The 17,077-nt window shown below is 35.7% G+C and overlaps 1 protein-coding gene across 3 annotated transcripts in view; it reads right to left on the minus strand.

Moving 5' to 3' along the window:
• Positions 1-3,539: 3,539 nt before the first annotated feature.
• Positions 3,540-17,077, minus strand: part of KIDINS220 (kinase D interacting substrate 220) — an 85,950-nt gene continuing 72,412 nt past the window's right edge. For all 3 annotated transcript variants that reach the window (XM_067294267.1, XM_067294266.1, XM_013955056.2), the window contains 4 exons: positions 12,031-12,177; positions 10,023-10,121; positions 8,650-8,898; positions 3,540-5,970 (listed from right to left, as the gene is read on the minus strand). In XM_067294267.1, coding sequence (XP_067150368.1) covers positions 4,699-5,970; positions 8,650-8,898; positions 10,023-10,121; positions 12,031-12,177 — 1,767 coding nt within the window. In that variant the 3' untranslated portion in view covers positions 3,540-4,698. The remainder of the gene's footprint in view (positions 5,971-8,649; positions 8,899-10,022; positions 10,122-12,030; positions 12,178-17,077) is intronic.

Here is a 17,077-nt window from a genome sequence, read left to right on the forward strand (position 1 = left end):
ACTCCACAGGTTCTTACCATTAGGTTTAGAAAGCTTCCCGAAAGAATCACAAAGGTGGAAAACAGGCATCAAGTATTCTGTGGACAGTAGTGAACAGCTGATGCCCAGACCACAACAGAACCCACAGATCTTCAGCATACTGTATGAATTCATGCTAAGTGTGTCCCAGGAGAGATTCCCAAAGATTACAAAAAGGGAAAACAACAGAAGGGGAAAAAAAAAGTTTAATAGTATTTCTAAAGAAAACTTAAGAAAGCAAAGGACTGAAGAGAAAACGTGGAAAAAACAGCAAATATACATTCTGCTGCTTGGGCAATGTGGCATGGGGTGACCAAATACCCAGACTGACCAGGACAAGGCCAAAACAGAAACCTTTTTTCAGAATCTCAAAGAATTTCACTAGGTCATTATTTTGCTGCAAGTTTTAGAAATGGAATATAAGAATTTCCCTCTCCCCTTTCCTCATAAACTGCAATCCTGGGAAAAGCTGACAAATGGCCATAGAAGAGCACATCAATATTGCAAGGTTACTTGCATCTAATTTCTCCTTTTAAAAACTATTTATTTATTTTCACTCTGCCATGCAAACACATGCAGGCATCAGAACAAGATGATAAGGCCAGCCTACGCTCTTCAGATTCAGTCAGGCAAAGAGTCCTTGTTTTCAAGTTCCTGTGGTGTTCAGTTATCCAAAATTAGAGCGAATACATACACTATCGTCACAAGAGTTCTGGAAAGTGGCGAGTACCAGAAGTAAGTTTGTAGTTGTGGTTTGTTTTTTTGTTTGTTTTTTTTTTTTATACTCTTCATTCATTTCCATTCTCCATGGAACTCTTGGGTTTCATGACTCCCACAAGTCACACAGCTAACATAATATTTCAACACTGGAAATTGTTTACGGTCCCTTAATTCCAAGAATTGTGCAACAAACTAAGCAAGCTAGTAACCATGGAAATTGTGGTACAGAAAAAAAAAACAAGCTTCAGCAATATGAAACTGCAGCTTATTTTTAATTCTTGAAAATGCTAATCTTTCATATACTACATGTGGCAAATTCATTAAACATATACAGTAACTACAATATATTATGTGCTAAAAGAGAAAATCCTTACTACTGTCCTGTACTTCAATTACTCCATTTCTCTCTTCTGTCTTGCCTTTCCTCTCCCTTTATCAGAATGCTACATTTTCTTCTTTTTGCTTATGTACATCCTGTTAACAAAAATAAAAAATATGCTTCAGTAAAGGGGGGGGGGGGGAAGAGCACTCTCTGCCCACAGCCATTTTTATGCAAGAAGAGCTTACAGATATGATTCTAGGTATCAGTCATATTTATCGTCCTGTTAAGAAACAGCTTCTGTAGGGTACTGTCCTTGAAATTTCTACAAAGCATTCACGTTCTGCTGATTCTAGGAACTTTATTAGGAAGCCGTTAAACAATCAGTCCATGAATACACATCTGATTATATAAACTACAGTAAGTATTACTTTGGAATGAGAATGTTTCCAAATTCATATATTCAAAATGTTTAACAAATTGTTATGATCATAAAACTCTACCAAATGTGCAACTATATAGCTAAAACAATCTTGCACATAAAGGGCAGCACTCCAGTTTAACAGTTAAGCAACTCACCTAAGAATAGCACTGATCCATCTCTTTGAAACATACATGCATTTTACACGAAACCACCACTGAACTCAAAATAGAACCTTATTACTTAAAGCAGGGGCCAAACCCTTATGTCCACCTCTCTCCTCACTACCCAAGCTCCACGCCGCCCTGTGACACAGCTTAGACAGAAAGTATCTTCATCCTGAGGACACTATGGTGAACCATCTTCCAAGATGTGGATTTAATCCTATTGGGTGAAACAGGACATAAAACACATCTCTCACTTCCTGTGCAACAACACCAGCCGCACATCATAGGGACAGAGTCAATAGATGAAATCGGAGCCTTGGCTATGTCAGGTCTAACTTTCTGGGTTTCTCCAGGGACCTGGGTGGAATTTAGGTGGCTGCTGACCCAAACCAACGACTGAAGAGCACCCTACCATGCGAGATTCCCTGTTCCTTTGAACAAGTACTCCTCAGAACACATAAGAATGATTTAAGCATCCTAGAACTTTGAAATTAAATAAGAAGCCTCTTAATGAAAATAAGTGCCTATATAAAACAGTGAAAGCAGCCTGGGAAAGGAGGCAGGATTAAACTGCTGTTTGGAACTGAGATGATTTTAGGCACTCACATCGTCTGCCAGGCAGGATTCTAGTACACTGGCATTCATTCTCACATACAGATTCAGTAATTTGTAATACAGAAAATTATATAGTTCTCCACTGAAATTTCTTATTGCTCACATTTTTACTGTGATAGTATCTAGATGTTTGAATTACAGTGTTACCTTAAGCTCAGTACAATCTTAAAGAGACACTTCATTATTTGTTCTAGCGATGGTGAGTAATTACACTGGCAATGAACATAAGTTAGGAATACTGAAGAGTTTTCCACTCAACTACCTATCTCATCCCAGTACCTATCTAAAGAAGACGTAACGGATAAAACTTTCAAGAAATAAAAAGAGTTAAACGTATGAAAACAAAAATGGATTCATTTGGACTATTTGAGGATTTTTACAAACAAAATGACTTGAGGTAGCCAGTATCTGTCTTCAATACTTCTTAGTTCTTAATGAAAAAGGCTATACTACTTCTCTTCTATTACAAAACAATGCTTATAAATATCCTTCTGAAGCAAGCTTTTTACACCCCCAAAATTTCAGAAAGTGGAATGATGTAAGGTCAGAGCTTTTTTTGTTTTGTTTTTTCATAGGAGGAATCTAAACTAAAAAACTGTCCTCAAAGATATGGCAAAATATCATGAAGCTGCATAGGCTATGGGTTTTTTTAAATCTTTCTTCGTTGTTGTTAAACTAATAATCTTTATAAAAGATAAAGATACACACACACATTTCCAGTACTTCTGTAATACTCTGGAGAGTCAATTTTAATTCAATTGAATTCTTTTATGACCCAATTTAACAGAATTCAATGGCGTAAAGATCAAGTCTATGATCCTGTAAGTACCAGACATCTGGGGAATGAAGTAGCGAAGAGCCTAGACACAGCCAGTCTCTCTGTTGACTCTGGTCAACAATACAAAAGTATTCTCTAGACATGAAAAACAAGGGTCATGAGCACATGGTCCCACTGGAGGCATCTGTTCGGAGATGTACTGGGACGGAAACAAAGTTGCAGAAAACTACCACCAAATGTTAACTTCCACCAACAGCATGATTACTGCTTTGGAATACCAGGAGGTGGCCACCTCTCCAGAGTTCACAGCACTTCCTTTAGGAAAGTCTGCTTTGTCAATTCCATGAATACATAATGCTTATTTGGTATTGTATTAATAACAACATTATTTAATGCATTCTTTTACCTGGATGTGTAAAGCACTTTAATCAAAACAACATGTACGTATTTATCAAGGGAAGAAAAAATACTGCAGTAAAAAATTTGGACGCAAACCCAATATGCCAATTATTTTTTATTCTCTTTGTACTACCGGAGTCTAAACATTTTTTTTTCCTCAAAAACATGCATATTTCACTGGACAGTACAAAGTATTCGCTACAGTAACATTCAGATGCATTACTTAGATGACAAATAAAAATGTTGTAATACTGTACTTCTGAAGTAAGGAAGCAGACATAGAGCTCTGATTCCAGCAAGTACACATTGTTTTTAAAATAGCAAACTACCAAATTTTTCTTTCCATAACCACACAATAAACAACTGTACCAGGGAAAGATCATGCACAGCAACAGATACTCCACAAGTTCAGACATCACATTCACACATTACCTTACAATATTTTAACGTAGCTCAGGTGGTTGCATCTATTTAGAGCACTGATTGTGAAATTATGTACCTATAATAAATAATGCATTCATTAAATCAATGATGAGGCATTACCTTATAAGTAACTGCCAATTCTAATGATACATCAAGACAGTCCTTCCTATAAACCTATCAACACTCTACCCAAAGCTCACAAAGTCAACAGCAATTACTGAACACACACAGAATAAAAATGTACGTACAGCCAAACAGGTATCTTAACATTTAAATTTCAATATATGTAATATTATGCTGCACACATTAATTGACTAGTTAATGCAAAGTTTGATAAGGGTGTCACAGGTTGTAATATTTAATCATCTGGCATCTCTTACATCAAATGATAAAAATGCAAGGTCTTAACTTTACCAGTAAGGAAGGAGACTTAACTGGATTATTTAGAAGGAATAAGTACTATATCTCCCAACAAAAATGTAAAATCACAGAATTATTTTAATAATGAAAACCATGCTTCTGTAACATCTGTCCCTGACCAAACCTTTGCACAGCATATTAACAAAGAACTGAATTTCCATGCAATGACAGGTATTGATTCATTTGGGGAGGAAATAAAATATTTACTAGTAATACAAATATGGGGAAGGAAGGTCTGAAGCATTTTGCTTATTGCAAAGATTATTTCTTCTTTCCAGGAAAATGACTGAAAATAATCTAGATCTGTTAATTACTGAATTGAAAGTTTAAACTACATAGCTAATGTAACCACACACTGACAAAGAATTCCTAGCAAACTACAACTCATGGGCATACTCTGTTTTAATCTGGCTTCTTTTCATAGGATACTCTCTCTTTCTTCTCCAAAACCAGCTCCATCTGAAGCAGCAACAGTGTGGAGCTCTGAAGAATCTTTGGAAAGCCTGGTATAACTTGATCGCTGGCTCCGCTTGTGAGTGGCACTCTTCAGGTTCTCATTCTGAACTGCAGTTGAATTGGAACTTGTGCCAGGGCGCAGGATAATTTGAGATGAATCTCTAATACCTTCTATTTCTTCAAAATTTTGATTAGCTCTATTGGTTGGAGCACTGTTATTATTTAGTGTTACTGTACTAGGGGTTCTATTTAAATTATAGACTTTCTGGCAAGCAGGCCAGTTCTCTTCTGGACTGCTCGCTATCAAGCTGCTTTCAGATGGGCTTTTCTTATCTTCTGAGCAAATAGACATGCGAACCACAGCCGGATCCTGAAGGCCACTAAGGCTGTGCGGAATTCCTCGTTTTCCACTGTGACTGTCATCTTCAAGCTCAATGAGATTTGCCTTTTCAAGCTGTGAATCATCTGCTCCTTCATTATGGAGGGAATGATTTGGAGAACTTTCATTGGATCTTACACCAGAATCAGAAGAATCTTTTTTATCCAAAAGGGCATCTGTCAAATACTCCTTTGCTTTGATGAATGTTCTAATCGGTTCAGATCCATGTTCTGGGGATTTGGGCTGTTTATCTGTTTTTCCATCTGCTTTCTTGTCTTTACCTTCCTTAAGAAGTGGAGTATTATCTGATTCTTCAGTTCCTGACTCATCTTCATCACTTGGAAGTTTCTGATACCGGAGAGTAACTCCCTTAAGTTTTATATCTGCAGCCTGGAAAATGCTTGTTCTTTCTGAAGACTTCTTTCCTGGGAGAAGCTTGGAACCAGACTGATCAGATTTTTCATCTTCTTCAGTAATAGGATCCAAAGGAGATGCATCATTAGTAGAAACACCTGACGTACTGTAATCAACAACATCATTCCTCTTCAGCAAGAAGGACTTTCTTCCATCATCTTGTTTCTGTTCACCATCTTTTCCTTTTTCTTGTTCTGCGCTTGAATGCAGGGAGCCTCCTGATGTGCTCTGCCCCATATAGAAAGCAGATGAGCTATGGGGGGAGGACCTGCCACTTACCGTAGTAGAATTGGCACCCCCTTCTAACTGTGACATTTGAGCAATATATTCTCTATACGCATCTCTATATTCTGCCTGAACCTTATCAGTTAGCTTTGATATTTCGATACTAGAATCTTGAGAGTTAAGACTTGAAAGACTTGGAGTTCTACGAGTCTGTGACTGCAAAATAAAGAAAGAAAACAAAACAAAAACAGTTAAAACTATTTATTTTGACTTTTACTGATCATTTTAATTTAAAGAACTGAAAGCATCAAGCGTGCTTGAAGGCAAATTTTTGTTGTCAACAGATCATGGAAGGCAAATTGTCAATGCTTTAACTAAACTAATCTTAAACATGTTTATTATAATCAGATATTTGCATTCACACACTTTCACCAAACTTAGAATAAAGCATTTTTATTGTTGATCCCTGTAACAGAAGTTTTCTACACAAGTATTTTACACAGTGCAATTGAGGCTAATGCCTCTTGAGTATATAATTAAATGTATATGTGAAGATAGACTTTTCTAATATATTTGTGTACATTTACAAAATAGACATTTTAAGTTAGGAAGAGTTCATCTAAATGCTAAACATCTGTCAAAATTTTTTGACAAGACCTCCATCCCACATACTTCAGTATATCCTGACAAAATTCCATTTAGTCATTCCATTCAGTTTAATACAATAGCCGATTTCAGGAAAAAAAAAAAATCAGTTCTCAGACTAACATATTCTTTGTCCCTCACCTCTCCTCTCTTTTAGCATGGTCATAGAGAACTTCATAGGCATGGAATGGCTGGCGATCTAGTAAACATTAGAACCAAGGTCTAGCAAAGAGCTGAGCGACTTGAGTGCATTGTGGCTGAACACACAGCTTCATGCCATGCAAGCGACAGGCTGCTTGTTACAGCCTCCAAAAAGAGATATAGTGCCCAATAGATTGGAGCTGATGTGTTAAGTTAAGCAGTAAGTGCTTTAAGCAGATCTGTTAGACTTTACACTACACAGGAAAAGAGATTTTGAAAGACTTATTATTTATTTGGTGGAAACACTGAGAATGAACCATGTGTCAAAAAGCTAGTTACTAGTAGAAATCACTGAAAAAAAAATCTAAAAGGGGTAGGACAATTTTAACAAGCTAAGCGTAGATAGGAAAATTAACTTATTGGTCAAATCAATTGGTGAATGAATTTGAAATTCAAAACAGAACTGCTTAATCATACAGATATACCCTTTCACTCCATTCTTTTCTTTCTTACCTTCAATTTTTATTTCCTTCCTTCCCCCCACCTTTTTCTGCTCTTATACAGCCTTCTTATTCTTCTATTTCAGTTTCTTTTCTTCTCAGAAGATGCATATAACCCCTTCAGCAAGCAACGTATGCAAGATCCTACCTTTCGGTTATTCCCTTTGTATTACTAACAGCTTTTCATAGGATCAATAATCTTTTGTATGTACCAGAATATTGGGAAGCAATTAAACATGATTAACTACAAATAAAATGGTGTTTAAGTGACTTCTATATTCTATGACTTCTAAGCAATTCAATGACACAGGACATTGCAAGAATCTCAGAAATATTCATACTTGGTTATTTATGCATATTCACTACTATTTATCCATATTCACTACAGCTACAGTTCTTCACCAAAAATAGAATTATTTCATTTTATTATGCATCTCCACCAGTTCTCCTTTTCTTTACAGAGAATGAGCCATATTTTTTTTAATCAATGTATACTATAAAAAATCTCAGACAGGCAACTTCTAATGTTTCCTGAAGACGGACAAACTACGTTTCTCATTCTTTTGATTTAACTTAAGATATCTCTATGGGCATTAAAAGTACTATTTAAATTTGCATTTTAAAGAATGTTTTAAAAAACTTTTTCTTATCATTCCTTCTGTGATTTTGACACAAAAAAACAACATGTTACTGGCATGAAACATGCCACCTGGTTTTGAAAATCATACACTGAATTCAGTCACAGAAGATGGGGATTAAAGAATAAGAGTAATAAGGATCTTATCTTAGTGTGTGTGTGCCTGTACACACACACACACATATAGGGCATGTACGCATCTCCCAAATGTCTTTTCAGCTATAATTTTGAATATTAAAAATATTATCTATCATTAGTGATTTGGGGTGTCTTACTATTTTGGCACACCTTCAAGATTTCCTGATTTGGACTCCTAAAACCAGAGATGAAAATGCTGCTACACGTCTTTTAGAAATTTTGACCACTATTTAGATACCATCTACTCATTTATCAACTGAATTGTCTTGTTTCTAAGTAAACAAACAGAACCACCAACAAAGGTGGTGGCAATCATGTACTTCACATACTTAGGGTGATTTCAAAGGATAGAAGAGAAAACTATCCATAACCTATGGCAGAAACAGTAGTTACAGGAGGATGTGAACTCTGGAGTGTATGATTACATTATTTACTATCACAGCACAAGGCTCTCATGTCACTGAATGCTGTACTTGTTTGTTTAAAAGCAAACAAATACATCTGTAATCCTTTGAATGGTGCGACTTCTGACTAGCACATAGCTAAAATACTTCATACGTGAAGTCTGAATATCATGGTTAACAAAAATATTGCAGGACACTGCCCTAAGCAAGATGAGTAAAGAATGATAGCTTTGGCTTTTTTCCTGGAGGAGTCATTACTGGAATAGATGTACAGTTAGAGTTCACACCTCTGCAAAACTTTGGTCTTTGTCAAGACTGAGAACTGAAAGCATGTGAACTGCCATGGTAGACTTACTTCTTGACCTGTATCCAAAGAATGGAAGAAAAACCTTACCATACAGGTAAGCAAGCAAGCACTCTTGTTAAATACCTGCCAACTTAAGTTACTATGACGCGGAGGAGCTTCATCAAGACCAATTGTGTTCAGTTCTTCAAAGCTGAAGTTAAGTGTGTAGGGAGCTTGACCAGAAAGACCCGTAAGCTCAGTGTGAGGCAACTCAGTGTTATGCCCAGGACGACGAGTAAGTTCACTATGAGAAATCGCAGTGGTAACGTGCTCAGTTGTTCCACGAGGATCTTCCTGAGCAGCCTGATTTTCTGAATTTCTCATTTCAAGTATCTTAACATAAAAAAAAAAAAAAAAAGACAGTATGATATCATTACATAATAGAAAAAGAAAAAAAAATTCTCTCAAAATTGTTAAATAAGAAATGTACTGAAAATAGGAATAAGTAATTCAGTTTTAAAAGTGTACTTGCATATGTGAGAAAGATCTGTTTACAGACCTAACGCATTCCTTCTTTACTGCAAATCACATTGTAATACTTGAGAATTTTCTTCTATTTACAGACTATTCTTACTACCGTACAGACCCTTAAAAGAATTTATATGCCACAAGCTATTTTCAATAAATTTTTGTAAAACAAAGTGCTAAATTACAGATTTAAGAGCAGAAAACAAATACTTCAGTTTTATAGCCTGAATAAACTTGAATCTAACAATAAACCTCTTCTTGTAATTCTCAGTGTTTTCAAGACTGATTTAGCAATTCAGAGACATACTGTAGTTTTCAGAAAGAAAATTGGCAGTATACTAAAAATACTTAGAGAAAACAGTTCTGAGGGATGCATACCCCTCAACGTAAAACTGTCATTTACTCTCAAATTGTGGGGAGTGAGAGGAGGGAAATTAGGTATATATGTATGCTTCAATAACAGTACTCAATGCAGCTTTCCTGTATCATACAGGTATATATAAGTCAAATACTGTCCATTTATCTCAATAGTCTGATTTTTAGCTTAGTTTCCCTAAGAAATGAAGCTTATGCAATTGTGTGCAGTGCATCTCTAAAAGCCTGGCTGTCCACTCCCTCTCCCAAATAAACTTTGAACTCCCTGACTGAGTTAACAGTGGGGCAGCAGCCTCGAAGAGGATTAAGTTCTGACAATTTCATGAAAACAAGCAGCTGAATGTAAAAAGGGGGGGAAAAAAAGGCCACCCATCCAGGAAAGGCAAACCTTATAAAAAGAGGGAAAAACTTCAGCATCCACAATCAACTAAGAAACAAAATCCATAGGCAACGAGTTGTCAGTTAAAGTGCTCAACACAAAAAGACAAAGTAACAATAAATGCACTCATATTTTAAGATAACTAAGAAATACAATAATAGAGGAAAGGAAAAGTAAGGTTCATAACAAGAACACTAATTTAAGATGACCTGGAATACTGAAGAGAAAGTCTTACCATGCTCCTGAACAGATGCCAGTCACCAAAATTCATATTCATTTCCCTTTTCAGTTCATCAGTGTTGCACTGAGCCAAGACACGGCCATTTATATTTGCCTAAAACAATAAAATTAAATAATATAAATTACCAATACAAGATTTGTGGAGTGAGAAAGCAACAGACTAAAGAGGTAATTGAAGTCAGATATATTGATGGGGTCTACTAGAGAAATTCCCCAAACATCAATCTTAAGTCCAATCCCATATAATAAATTAAAAAAGAATATTTACTAATGATTGCTGACGGACTAGGATACAGCACAGGAAGAACTAGAGTAATGGAAACAGAAAAGGGACAGAGAAAGGCTATGGAATGATTAAGGGCAGGAAGAGTCTATCTTTCATGAAAAACTGAAAATATTTTATTAAACCTATCAAAATGAGGATATGAAAGGCAATGTAGTTGTGTTCTATAAACTGACATAAGGAAACAAGACACTAGTGGTAAAAAGTTTTTATAGACAATAAACTACATTCAGCTGCCTAGATTTCTCAGTTGCAACAGAAATGGACCTCAGATGTCCAAGCCTCTGAAGCTAATCAGATAACTGAGTTCCAAACACCGTCTCATCCCTGGCTTGAGGCATCCAAGACCACGTACTACCTCTGTAAAATTCCCTTCCTGCATAAATACAAGTTTACATCCCTTCCCTCATCAGAAGCACCCTGGGATGGAAACCTAGACATCCAGCTTTTTCTAATCTTACTCATAATTCAGAGATCAACACAGAAGTGCCTAAACTCCATCTAAATCCCAGGAAAGTGAAAATCCCAGATGTTAGGCATGTTTATACAGTACTTAACTCCTTCAAACAGCACCAAATCCAATTCTCCTACTCCTACTACTGTCTATTCACTGATACAGTGTGTAGAGGAAAGTACCTCTGTTGGTAGTAGTTGGATTGGATGAACTACTACATACCAACAGAGGTACTTTCCTCTACGCAATGTATCAGTGAATAGACAAAACGTAAAAGAGAAAACATCTCTTAAAAGGGTAGCTACAAAATGGGAGATCTGAGCTGCAAGCTCTGCTCAGTGTGAGGATCTTGCTGGTTCTGTTCCCATATCCAAGTAGATGGTTTTAATCAAACCAGGAAAAAGACCAGGATGAACCTTTCTCATTCTTCCTGTTCAGACTGGACCACTTGTAGTGAGAAATGCAAGAATATAAATAAGAGGAATCTCTAATTAAGTAATGTGCACATTCTTTTAGGACCCTAGAACCATTAAAGCAATTGGAAATTTTTGCAGCTAGGCCTACCAAGCTGCAATCTGACTTCCTGCTTTCCCCCCCGAGCAACACTGCTGACGGTTCCTATCAAAAACCTGTACATCAACGCTTGAATCAACATTCTCTCTCTGTTTTCTTAAAAGCTATAATAGGTACTGGGACAAAGCAAGCTCATCAAAAACATCAGTGAAACCTCCATATTTTTCCCTCTTCCTACGCATAGAAGGAGAGCACAGAATGGTGAGAAAAGCAATACAGACAGAAATAATTCTGTTTTAATGTGTCAGAGGAAAGAGGAAGTAACAGAAAAATGCCCATTGGCCTTTTCTGAAGCAAACAGAGAGAGGTGGATTATGACAGGAGAGAAATGGAATCTTCTTCACCACTCTCACATACAAAAAAGGAGATGTGCCAATTTCTCAGCGATCTTGCTACCTGGATATAGAACACATTTACAGCACACCTGATCTATCCACACATGGCAATTTTGAAATGATTTTTCATGTTCCTTTTCTCAAAATAAATCAGTCTCATCACCAGCAATCCTTTACATCTCTGAGTCTGATTCTTTTCTTGTAAGAGAGCATTTCCTCTGAGAAATACAAGCTTTTATTAAAAACGTGCCTTGAACTTAGCATGTATGGAAGTTAATGTTTCAATATTCAATGTCAATTTCCAAGAAAATAGGCTTATGTTTAAGTATTAAATACACTAATGAAATTCAACAGATACCTTTCTTATAGTTGCAGAGTACTGAGGTAGCATAGTCTGGTCCAGACCATCTATTTGCTTTAGTTTCTCGCATACAGCTTCCACACTCATTGTGCTCAGAGGCACATGTGCTACTCCTGTGGTCGACCCTGTGCCCACTCCTGCTCCCTATAAGAAGTGAAAAAAAAAAATGCAAGAGCTGTGCAAACACCCAGTACACCCAGAATTTGACAATATACACTAACACAAATCAAACTGTGTTCAACCACATTTTAAAATTAACAGACAGGAATAAGGATGGCCAGGCATTTTTAATTAACATCAGAATATCTATATATTGGGAAGCATTTACTTTACTATTTATATGAAAAACAACACAGCAGCTTGAGTCTTGCCTATGTGAGAAAATACTCTCTTAAATGTTATTTAAGAAGAACAACATAAAAATCAGAACTAAGTAAGGGTTAATAATCTATTTCAAATCCATCTTATTCAAAGTTTTCTACTGATTTTAGTAGCTAGTTTGTTTTTTAAATATCCCAGATGCAATTCTGAATTTATTGTCTTAAAAATTCCTGGTTTAGCTTTAGACAAAGATGATCTACAACAACTCAATTACTTGGTTTCACTGGGTAGTTTTACCAACATTCATCAATTTTTCAGAGGTCCTTTCAGCCATGTTTATGCAAGATCAGCTGGGGGCTGCAAACCACCGCCACAGTAGAGAACTACAGTGAAGCACTGCCACTGCCCTCCAAAACACTGAGAATGTTTCATGTGTCAGCAGCTTTGGCAAGATTCAAGTAGAAATTATTCACAGTTCATATGTGAAACATGAAAGCTGCCCTGATAATGTTGCCAGCTTCTACGCATTTCCAAGGAAGTGTGGAAAGAGAAAACAAAATAATTTACCAGTAAATCAGTATATTAAGACAGTGTGTTCTCAAAAAAAACATTCTTCATGGATAGGAGCTTGTGCATTAAGCAGCGCGAAGTGCAAAGCGCTAAACAATTAAGCTAGTTATTTCAAATTACTAACATCAAAACCAGAACTAGTTTTATCAGCTATGAAATATTTGTACCCATTTCTCCTGGAAGAGAGGGCTGCACTCTCTTTTTTCCTATAGATGAAGTTTTGGTTTCAGCGCTGCAGACCATGCATAGGAATGAAGGTCATTCTGGGAGGCTGCAAAAGAACTTCTAAAGCTTCAGCTGCTCATCACATGAGTAAACCCTGGGATGTAAAAGTTCGTTTTGAATATCCAGAGTTCACTTCATCAAGTTTGACTATATTCCTCAGTCACCAATGAAGATGATTTTCATAGTCCTAATACATTTTTTTCCATTTCTATTTAATTACTTCAAAGCTATTTAGCTTTCAGAATTAGTATAAATTAAGAGATCCAAAGATATTTACCTATGAAAACAAAAAATGTATTATTATGTTGAATAACATTAACCATATCTAAATTGTCTAAACCAGGATTTTAGAAGAATTTATTCAACTATAAATTCCAAGACAGCAATCCAAAAACTCATTCTCTACTACCATTTAACTTGGGAGTTATTTAAAACTAGTTAACTGAGTGTTATCAGAGATGTCCTGCTCTGGGGAGGTAGGCATTTTTCCCACCTAAGCTACTTGGAGATGCAAAGTTTAGATGCCACTACATGTAATTGTCTCCAAATTCTCAGCCAGATATGCTTGAAACGTGCTTAACGCAGGCAAACAGAATCAACTCTGTTCAAAAACACTACAGGAGGTTGGGGAGATTCTAAGCCTAGTAGTCAGCACACTTAGCTGAAGACAGATCTGGGGCTCTAATCCTTATTTTTGTACCATGCACATATTTATACTTGATGCAAATCAGACGCTAAAGAAACACAAGATATATCCCATTTTCTAGGTAAGAACTCTACCTAAAATATTGCATAAAATTTAAGCATTATACTTTCACTAGAATCTAGGCACCTATTTCTTCTGAGGACAAGACAGCTACTTTTCAGATTCTGCAACGTCTCCCTAATTAGGTGCCTGTAATACCTAAACAGTTGTTATATTAGGAGCCTAAAGGAGGAAGTTTAGATCCTTATCAAGCTGAAATTTTTAGCATAGCTAAAATCCTCATCAAATTAAGGTTATAAGCCAACCACCAAACTGACGATGACAGGAAGAAGTTTCATCTATTTACTGCATTCCTCTCTTATGTAAATCTGTATTTTTCCAGTTTTTAAAATCACTTTTTAATTTTTCTTCAGATTACCAAATGTTTTTGTCTATTATTTCCACACACACCCACTACTTGATACTAGTGTAAGTTAGATAATACATCAATAAACACAATTCAATAGTTAATTCAAAAAAAAAAGTTTTTTGAAAGAAAGCTTATCAATTAAAGTAAAATAAACAATTACAGCCAAAATTAGATTACGGCATTGCTAAAGTAAAAGATTCCAAAGCAATGTGTGGAGTTTCAATAGCCTTTGTTCCCTGAATCTATTAAATATAGTACCTGTTGTTAGCTACAAATAAATGTAGAAAAGTTTTAAACACTTAAATAATTTAACAGTTCTGCTTTAAATCAAAATACTTTTTATCAGTCAAAGGCAAGTCATTATTTCTGCATGCATCAGTAGTTAGTTTAGAAACTCTTCTTTCTGTGTATATAAAAGTATATGGAAAAGTGTTAAAATATTTAGACTATTTTTGTTAAAGTGTGAACTGTTTGAAATAGATACATATTAATCCAAATCATTCTTTATAAAAAGAACTGTCTGAAGAATAAGTAATGTAATAGCTTTAGGGATTTCGTCATCATGTAAGTGAATTAAAACTGTAAACTGACACATTTTTCAGCCTTAGTGGTTTTGTTAAGGATGCTTAGAGAACATTAGTCTGAAAAGTATTTGCCATGCAAAAGCTAAAAGCAGCTTGTCAAAACAAACCTCAGGGCTAGTAATGAGCATTAGTTTACAGACAGCCCAGCATGAAGTGCCAGTATGATAGCTTCTGAAATGACTCTGAAATAAGTGAACAATAATTCAATGAAAGTGGCTGTACCTGTCTCTGTTTGTTTAACCCAGACTTACACGGCTTTCAGAAAGGGACAAAACAGAATGAAAAGAAACAACAACTTAAAGCGACACATCAAAATACATTTGAAGATATAGATGACATGCATTAAAGTAAATTTCATCAACAGAGAAAATTAGTGTTAGGACAGAAATGTGCTGTACTAGGATATTTTCATAATGCAATGAAAATTTTAAGATAGACCTTCATAATACACATTTGGTATATGCTATACAAATACTGTTTTCCTATGAACAGCCTACTCTTTTTTGCACTTGTAAGAAAAGCAGAACTCTTGCTGTATTTTATTTGCATAAAAGTTTTGCATTATATTTCTGATGGAAAACCCTGCCTTTAACCTAACATTCTCCTGCCATTTTAAGATTACATTATACCACCAATGTATCTCAAATAACTTCAAAACCTTTATACCTAAGCATGCAAAAAACAGAACTGAAAAGGTACTTCTAAGAGCAAATAACAAGAGTAAATATTAAAAGCATAACAATGCCACAATAAAACACCTGGAAAATTCCCATACCACCAAACCTCAGTCATGCTCAAACTTTAGAAAAGCAATTCAAGTTTCTTAAAGGCTATTTTAGATTTATCTACAGTCCATGCAGTGGGCCATTTTAGTTCTTGTTAGAAAAACACACATTATATCTTAAGGCATTATATATTAAATGCAGTATGAAAAAATGTATTTAAAACAACATGATTATATTGCAATGAGCCGTATCCTAACAAATAATAATTAACAATGCAAACTAAAATGCCCAATTAAATTTATTACAGATAACCACTACTAATGCTAGTTTGACTTCTAACAACTATGAACATATACTGGTAACGCTATAATCCAATGACAAACTTTTTAGAAAAGCACCACAGAAATTTTTACAGCTCCTGTCAGAAATAACCACCTGTATAGCGGTCACCAGAAATGCCTGTTTTGCCTGCACCATGGATGTGCAAAGGCTGGTATCTTAACTCAAACCTACTTTCATTAGTGATTTAAGCTAAGGCCCTGAAATTTGCAATGTACCTCCTTGCTGATGCCACTATACAGATGGCCACGTCCCGCAAAAGTACAGAATGAGCAGGTGGAATCAGAAATTTCAAACTCTAGTCTTGGTCAAAGCTCATTTGTCAAAGCCTCTGCCATTCTGGTATAACACGCTATCTATTCAGATTTTGGAACATAATACAAGACAGTAAATTTGTTGAGAAAAATCATGAAGACTCCAAGGGAAAAATGAAAAATAGACTAGTATTGTAAGAATTAACCTCACGTGGCTCATAGGTCCCTTATGGTATGACAGGTAAGGTCCACAATCATTTACTGGTTTGACATCTATGTTTTGGTTCGTTAAGTAACAAACAGTTACTCTTGTGGAAAGTTAAACACTTTTCCTCAAAAACTATGGTCTGAGACAGAAAAATTCTTATTATCAACAACAAAATTCAAATAAGGAAGGTGACACAAGTCAAATTTTTTTAATATATATACACACACACACACACATATACACACATATATATATGGTGACTGCTCTCAATCTGTTCACAATACATTAGAAAGATCATTTTAAATGAGCCCTATTTTTATACCAGTGTAAACCCACCAACTTTCATTAAGCTAATCTAGATTTACATTGGCTTTACAAGCCTAGTGCTTAGGACTTGAAATTTTAGAACTCAGTCAGCTCTAATGTCAGACTGAAATCAATGGCAGGGGCCTCACTTAGTGAGATCTTACAACATACCCAATACAGTGCTGTCAACTCTTAGCAATGATTAAAAAAAAAGAAAAACCACACACGTTCCTGAAGTTGCTATTGCTCATCCTGTAAGATTTAAACATTCAAAATAAGGATTCTTCTCTATTTCTCTATGCTATGCAGAAGTAATATTGCAGCACTTCTGGCTCCTTACCAGACTTGCGTGACAGACAATTTTGATTCTACATGTTCTTCTCTTCTTTTAAATCAT

Source organism: Apteryx mantelli, chromosome 3 (genome assembly GCF_036417845.1).
Source record: "Apteryx mantelli isolate bAptMan1 chromosome 3, bAptMan1.hap1, whole genome shotgun sequence".
Lineage (NCBI taxonomy): Eukaryota > Metazoa > Chordata > Aves > Apterygiformes > Apterygidae > Apteryx > Apteryx mantelli.